The following is a 7500-nucleotide window of genomic DNA, read 5'->3' as shown; positions in this document are numbered from 1 at the left end:
GCTCTGAGCTTTGAATGAAAAAGCCTGTTGTTGATAGTTCCACAATTTCAGTTAACTTTTTAAACAGCTTTATTGCAATATGGGCATTCATAAATTAGAGGAAAAGATAACAACAACAAATTAAAAGGAGCGAGCGTGAAGGAGCGAGTCCCATACGAGACGCTTTCTGGCAAACATATGATTACAGCATTAAAGTAGAAAAACTATTTACAATAAATACTCTGTTTTTTGGCTGCATAAGCATAATCAAAAATAAGACGTAAACAGCGGTGACAAACATTATAAGCAAACGCATTGTTTGAAATTATTTACTTAACGTTTCATATGCTTCGACTACTGAAGATGTATGTCCGAAGCATACGAAACGTTAAATAATTTCAAACCATGCCTTTGTTTAGAATGTTTGTCACCACCGTTGGCGTCTTATTTTTTATTTACAATAAGATATGGAGGTTCGATACAAAATATAAGGAATATAGAGTACATAAAGAGTACAAGACCCTGGGACGAGGTTAGTAAGTCTATATGTCTCGTGTGCTAAAAAGTCTTTCAAAAAAAAACTTTTTTGTGCGTGCAGTGAAAAGCCTTCTACAGCGCTAGAAAGACGTCACAATGGATTAGTTGTGTACAAGTAAACTTGCCATGAACGAGGTTTTTGCTCGGTCTGTTTATCACAGTGTAAAAGTGGCTTGATCTTCGTTTAAATAAGGCGGATAAATTATGAAAGTGCTTAAAGAGCACAGATCTTCCTATTGAAAAACCGCTGAAGCGCGCTTGAGGACGTTCGCGCCAATTGTTTCTGCGCATCCTTACTGCGCACGCAAATGCACACGCCACGTCATACACGAGCGCGCGCGCTAAGTAATAAAATGAGAAATGATAGGGCAAAAGGCCATTGCTATAGCTTTGCCTGGATTTAACGGCGTTCGGTGACCCCAATTTTTCTTTCCAGAAACGGATTTTATTTACAATCATCTCCACGTTGTCCAAAAATGAACAAAAAAATAATGTGGGAAGTTAAAAAAAAAATTCAAGATTTCTGCTCACGGGACATCAAATCCTGCCATCTTGCAGCGGCAAGGCGCGTGAAACTGTGGTCGCTAAATGCGAACTTGATCTTTAAGGAACCTCACCAGTTGACTAAATTCACTGCATAAGTCCACTTAAACAATATTTAGCAGAGAAGATTTCACTTCAAAGATTTAATTGCAATATATTTGGGTTTACAGACACTGGCCTTATTCGCTAACGAAGCCCGATTTTGTCACATTTTGGGGTGTTTTTCCGGGCATGTTCTCTCCAAAACGAAGTCGGTGACCCCCCATTTTTTTTTTACATTTCTGACATAACTAACTCATCATCTTACAGTGGTAAAAGTTTCAGAAAAAAATCAATGTTAGAAAAATTTCGCGCGAACGTCCTCAACTATCAAAATAGCGCCGAAGAGGAGGTTAGACAGCAGCGTGCAAGGCGTCATGGGAAATTTTTATTTTTCAGTCAGTTGCCTCCAGACTTCTCCGTTGTAATCAAAATGGACGCGATTGATAGACAGGCCGCAGAGTCAACTTCGTTTAAGAGTTCCAGTTGCTTCTTCTTACATTGCTATGACAGGCTCAATTTATTTACTTTCTCTGTTCGAAGCCGGCTCTTTCTGATGATCAATGGGTTCGAGAAAAAATTCCTTTTGAAAGACGAATGTTCATTTTGCAACTGAGCGAGGAAGCGAGGAAAGTAGATGCTCTGAAGTCGGCGTCAGTTCTATTAAAAAACCCAGTGTTGATTTTGAGGTAGGGTATAAATTTTCTTGTTTTAGAATCATGCATTGTTGGAAATTTGTATGTATTTGAGGCTTGAGCCATCGTCGTTCTAAACTGTGTGAGAACAGATTTTCCTGGCTAATAATTATTCTCCAATCAGGTGAGACCTTGTAGGAGCTGCGAGGCTACCGAATAATTAATGCACAACATGTTAAGAGATCGTTCTTCTCATGTTGTAGAAAAGAGGAAAATGAGGACATTCATGAAAAAGGAAATGTTTTATTGTTTGTCACATAATGGACTGGAAAACTGTAAATAGTCTGTCCTTAAAATTAAAAATATAATTTTAGTTCACCATGTCACTGAAAGTTGCCCTTGGTAGACAGGTAGTTCAGGTATCGTAATGTTTCAGAACATATCTTAACATAAAATAAGTCACCAATGCTTGCCTTCTGAAATAAGATACCAATCCGTTTGTTTGTTGGGGGTTCTTGTTCAGAGAAATGCTGCTTATCTTGTGAAGATAGCCCCCTGATAACCAAATTGCTCACATGACAGTACTTTCAGAAGTAGTGAAATTTCAGGAGATAAAAATGTGCTGTACACGTTGGAATTTAAGGTATTGGTGGCGCCCACGACAAGCCAAGACAGGAACTTTTGAAAATGGCACAGAGAAAAATAAAAGCAAACTGTCAGGTCCAAGTGCAGCCTAGAGCCAACTAATGGCAAGGACAAAAATACCATAGCCATTGACTTGAACCATGGTAGTGGATGGTTTCATTGTTACATTGCCAGAGAATTCACAGGTTTATTGCATACACTAATTGAAAATGAGAAATTGTTGACATACAGATAACTGTCCACCACATCATGGTTTTTTGTGGGTGCAAAAATTGGATATAACCCTTTAATTTCAATACTAAGAAAGGAAAAGTGGGAAAGTATTTTATGACAAGGTGCCATAGTGCTCGGTGAAATAATATTAAGAATTGCTTAAGATTGTCTTACAACTACTCGCTATTTGTATCTGTAACAATACTGTTGATTTTGTTTAATTTACTGGTATCAACTATTCATAAGTATAAAATCTATGAACAATTTTTTTATTGTACATGTACATTAAAATACTTTGCTGAGTCTCATAGAAACTTAACTTTCCGTGGTAGACGTAGTGTGTAGTGCACTGCAAGTGCACTACACACTACGTCATCAGGTTATAAGAGTGTAAAAACTGTATATCATTCAATATTTATTTATTTTTTGTTATCCATAAGGGAGGCTAACAAAATCTGCACCTTGCTTGGTTTGCATTTTTTGAGCATTAAAATAGAACTTTTGGTCCTTTTTTTCTCACAGAAAGTCGAATATTTTGAGCTCACCCATTCAAATACTAACCCTGCCGGAGAGGGGTAAACTGCAGTGAGATTTTGTCTTGGAAAGGTATCAGGTTTTGGTGATATAGAAATTTCAAGGAACTTGAAAATGGTCAACATGTCAGCCTCAAATCAATGTTTCTCCATATCTCTTTTATTTTCTTCAATCTTTCTGGGTTTAGTATTATACTAGTAACCACATGTCTTTTCAGGGGGACTATTTACGTAAGACATCTACCATGGCACTACAATGATACACGGTACCAAAACAATATCGTGTATTGTTAGGGCTACATATTAGGCAAAGACAAGTTGAATCTCCTGAAAAACAAAATGCAGCTCAGTTATGGAATAAAGCACTGTGTTACTGCACTCAGTCTGAGGTCACTCATTTTCACTCCTTCCTCTTCCCATCTGATGTACCTCATTGGAAAGCTTGTTCTTGATGCCATTGCAACTGAGAAGCCCTTAGTAACATGCATAAGTGGACTATGGAAAGATAAACATGCAAGTTTTCCTCTGAAAGAACTTATAGCAGTACCGATGTTTGGAGTATTAATTTTGCAAGATTTTTGGGGAAGATTTGCAAAAAGAAATATTGTGTCAACGTTGAGAGCATGTTGTCTGCTCTCAGAACTCTGGAAAACAAATTATAGGCAGGAATTTCCTGAAACACTGTCGTTTGTATCAAGCACAGGTTGAGTTAAGATAATTCAAAATCAGTAAAGAAAAATTTATTTTCACTGACCAACATATTTTGATCATCTGTAACATCTGCTTCTGCAGCCCAATTCAATGAAGCTGTGTACTAATAATGCACGTATCAATGTTAAGCCCCAGGGAAGGGGGGGTTGGGCTAACCACGGGAGTTTGATCGTGAGGTCTGTCCACAGGGTAGGGATTTTGATCGTATGTGACGTCCCCAGGCTAAAGATTTTGATGGTACAAAGGACATTTTACCACCTTCACTTGCCGCTGGGTGGGGATTTTGACCAATTATTTTGTACAGGGGGGGGAGGAGGGGAATTTGAATTTTTTTAAATGAAAATGTCAAAATCCCCACCCCATGCCTGACCTCCCCCCTCCCTGGGGCTTAACATTGATAGGTGCATAATAGTTCCCTAAAGAAGCTTCAATAATTATGGTCTCCACTTTGATTGAAAATTTAAAGGATCAAGAGAGATTATGATTGTCTTTTATTTTTCTTGTTGCTGTAGCAGTTACAGCCATAAATAGCACATTCTTGGAAACCACGGACTGCAGCATTATGTTATTATATGAAACGATAGTGATGTTATAGCTAAGCATAGTAACATTTCTTAGCAATGGCCAAAAAGTGAGCAGCAAACCAAGATGAACGATTCTGTTTCGGTAATTTGCTCATCACTTTATAACAATAAAAATTGGGTTTGCTAAGTTTGTTTTTTCTTAGTTATGAGTACCTGAAGATAAAATATAAGCAATTTATTCCTTCATGCTATCACAATAATGGCAGCACAAATATAATTTTGGTGTTTCACGTATGTATGGAAGCATGATACAGTATTGTTGTAATAATTATAACCCATCAACTAATCAAGTCGATTTAAAGTACAATACTGTTTTGAGCCTTTTTGAACCAACATCAGCAGTTGTAATTTGGCACCATATCACAAATTTTAACAGAAATCTTATTTGATGAGCGAGTTCTGAATCTTAAAAGAAGAAGAAAAACCTTAAATAATCGAAAAGTTTTAATTTCTATCATGAACCACTCTCTCTTATCTCTTGTGGGGACAATTGACTGATCAACAAGAATACTTCATACACAACAATAGTTCTCCGGTTTTAGAGTGAAACAGGGTTTTCCTCGAGCTTGAACTGACTCTTGGTGCTTGTTTTGGGAGCTTCCCTTGCGTATCATCATATGATATGTGCTGCCTCCTTGAGCTTCCATACATTTTCAGCAGCATTTAGCTCAGCAAAACATGAAAGATAGATCTTATCTGGCCACATTTTCTCCGTGTGCTGTTCGAAAAGAGGTAACATTCCGCGCCATTATGTCATGCGAACACAACAAATCTTGCAATCTGTTTTGCTGTATTTCGACAACAATAACTCAAAATCCGTTGCGGGGGCAAGGGGAGGGGGGGGGGGGGGACCTATAAAATACAAAACCCATTTGTTATGCTATATAGTGTTGCATAATTGAAGACTCTAAAGTGAACACAAAGCGAGAAATCGATTTCTAAAAAGGGCACACTGGAAGCGTGTCAACAAAACAATGCAATGTGGGACTATGTAAAATATTATAAAAATGTACGATTAAAATTCGTCTTACCTTTAAATTGCCTTCATAGCAATGAAAAACAACTCCAATATGTTTAATCTGGCGCATTTATGGTGAATTATCAATAAACCAAAGCGAAAAAATGCCGAATTAACCGAGGGCTTCTCCCTTCTCCATGGAACTTTTCGTCCGACATGAAGATCTGTATGAACGCTGCTCATTGGTCGAAATTTCTCACGTGACAGCTGTCCAACCTCCTCTAGCGAACCTCTGGCGCCGAGTATCATCTCGCGTATGCGCAAAACAAAATTTTTTATGCCTGTGTTCTCCCCTTTGTCTCGTGCGCTAAAAAGTCAATCAAAATGAACTTTTTTGCGCGTGCAGTGAAAAGCCTTCTACAGCGCGAGAAAGACGTCACAATGGATTAGTAAAAGAGTGTAAAAGAGACTTGATTTTCGTTTGAATTAAGCGGATAACATATGAAAGTACTTAAAGAGCACAGATCTTCCAATTAAAAATACCACTGAAGAGCGCTCAACTATCAAAATGGCGCCGAATGGCGCCGAGTATCATCTCACGCATACGCAAAACAAAATGCCTGTGTGCTGTGCTGCCTTGGGCTAAAATGATAACTTTTTTCTTTTGCGCGTGCATTGAAAAGCTTTCTTAAGCGCGAGCAAGACGTCACAATGGATTAGTTGACTGTACAGGTTAACTTGCCGTGAACACGGTTTTTGCTTGCTCTGTTTATCATAGTGAAAAAGAGACTTGTTTTTCGTTCAAATTGAGCGGTAATATTATGAGAGAGCTTGATAAAAGCGACTTGAGGGCAAAGCCCCTTATTCAAAATGAAAACAATGAGAATTTGATGGATAATCTTAAAAAAAGGAAATCTAGGAAGAGAAAGATGGAGAGTGAGCCAGTGAGAAGTGTTAAGAAAATGCGACTGGCAACCGAGGTGAGGAAAAAGAAAAAAATCCTGCCGCAAAAACCAACCTAGATCAAGTGCGAGAGGCAATGATCACATTAGGAGAAGTTGTTGTTGTATAATATCAATTTCTTTCTGCATCTTCCATAACTGTTTCACTTGCTAACAGAAGATATTATCTAATTTAGGTTTTTCTCTTTTTGCTAGCTCTTTTATAGTCAACGGGTGACATCCAGGAGCCAATGTAGTCATAAGAGGTAATGATATGGCTTTTCCTGAATTAAGATTACCATGCGCATGCACGTAACGGAGAAGTGGGACAAAAACAAATCGATTCATGATTTTTTTCCCTGTTTCAGCCGTAGCGAGATTCTCAGAGATTTGCGAAAAGGCTCCGAACATCAAGGCACCGAGGATGTCAACAGTCTTGACAGTGATCTGTCTTTAGACGATTACAAGGTATTTAATTAACATTTGGAGAAGATTACGAAAAATCAGCTAAGAACATTCCTTATTCTGTTTGTATAGTACTTAATGCTGAAGTTTGTTAAGTCGATTTCAAGGGCGAGCCGCCCCTACCGGGTTTTGCTAAAAGAAGGCCCGCGGCCCACGGCCCGCGACGGCCCGGCGGCCCGGAGACCAGGAGGCCCGGTGGTCCAGTCGTGATTTTCCACAGTTTTTTGTCCAGCGGTAAATCCACGCGCGCAAGCACAGATCTGCATCGGGTTTGGGCGGGCAAAATGGACGACGGTGAGTTTGAATTCGTTTACCATTTTATTAATCATTTCAGTCCTTTTTGTTCCTTTCTTTCGTTACATGTTGCTAAGTGAAAAACGTTGTCACTCTCTGTTTATTCGTCTGTTTACAGAACCCGATAGAGAGGAAGTCCATTCTCAAACGATATAAGTTATTTTCAAACCACAGTTTGAGATTGAAAATTTCATAACCTAAATAATGAGATATGTGAACTGCGAATTGTCACCGAGTTGCGTTTGTCAGTTTATAAGGCAATCACAATCTCACTTTGTAATCAGATGATCTTACGGTAATTCAGTGCAATGGCAGGCAACAGTTATGAACGGTGGTAGATTTGCGTTTGCATGCTTTATTTGTGTAACTCTGAAACTTAAAAAAAAAAAAAAGATTCGCACTTCACATATCTCATAACTTATG

At 38.5% G+C, this 7500-nt stretch overlaps 1 protein-coding gene across 1 annotated transcript in view; it reads left to right on the top strand.

Annotated features, from left to right (window-relative positions):
• Window positions 1–1521: 1521 nt before the first annotated feature.
• LOC138050659 (serine/threonine-protein kinase pim-1-like) overlaps window positions 1522–7500 on the top strand; it is a 22465-nt gene continuing 16486 nt past the window's right edge. Inside the window, exons 1-4 of the mRNA XM_068896968.1 lie at window positions 1522–1787; window positions 2377–2521; window positions 6535–6584; window positions 6687–6786. Of these exons, the coding sequence (XP_068753069.1) occupies window positions 2519–2521; window positions 6535–6584; window positions 6687–6786 (153 nt within the window). The 5' untranslated portion in view covers window positions 1522–1787; window positions 2377–2518. The remainder of the gene's footprint in view (window positions 1788–2376; window positions 2522–6534; window positions 6585–6686; window positions 6787–7500) is intronic.

The sequence above is a fragment of the Montipora capricornis genome, chromosome 1 (genome assembly GCF_036669925.1).
Source record: "Montipora capricornis isolate CH-2021 chromosome 1, ASM3666992v2, whole genome shotgun sequence".
NCBI classification, from domain to species: Eukaryota; Metazoa; Cnidaria; class Anthozoa; order Scleractinia; family Acroporidae; genus Montipora; species Montipora capricornis.
Note: the sequence above shows the minus strand (reverse complement) of the source record. Positions and strands in the feature narration are given on the sequence as shown.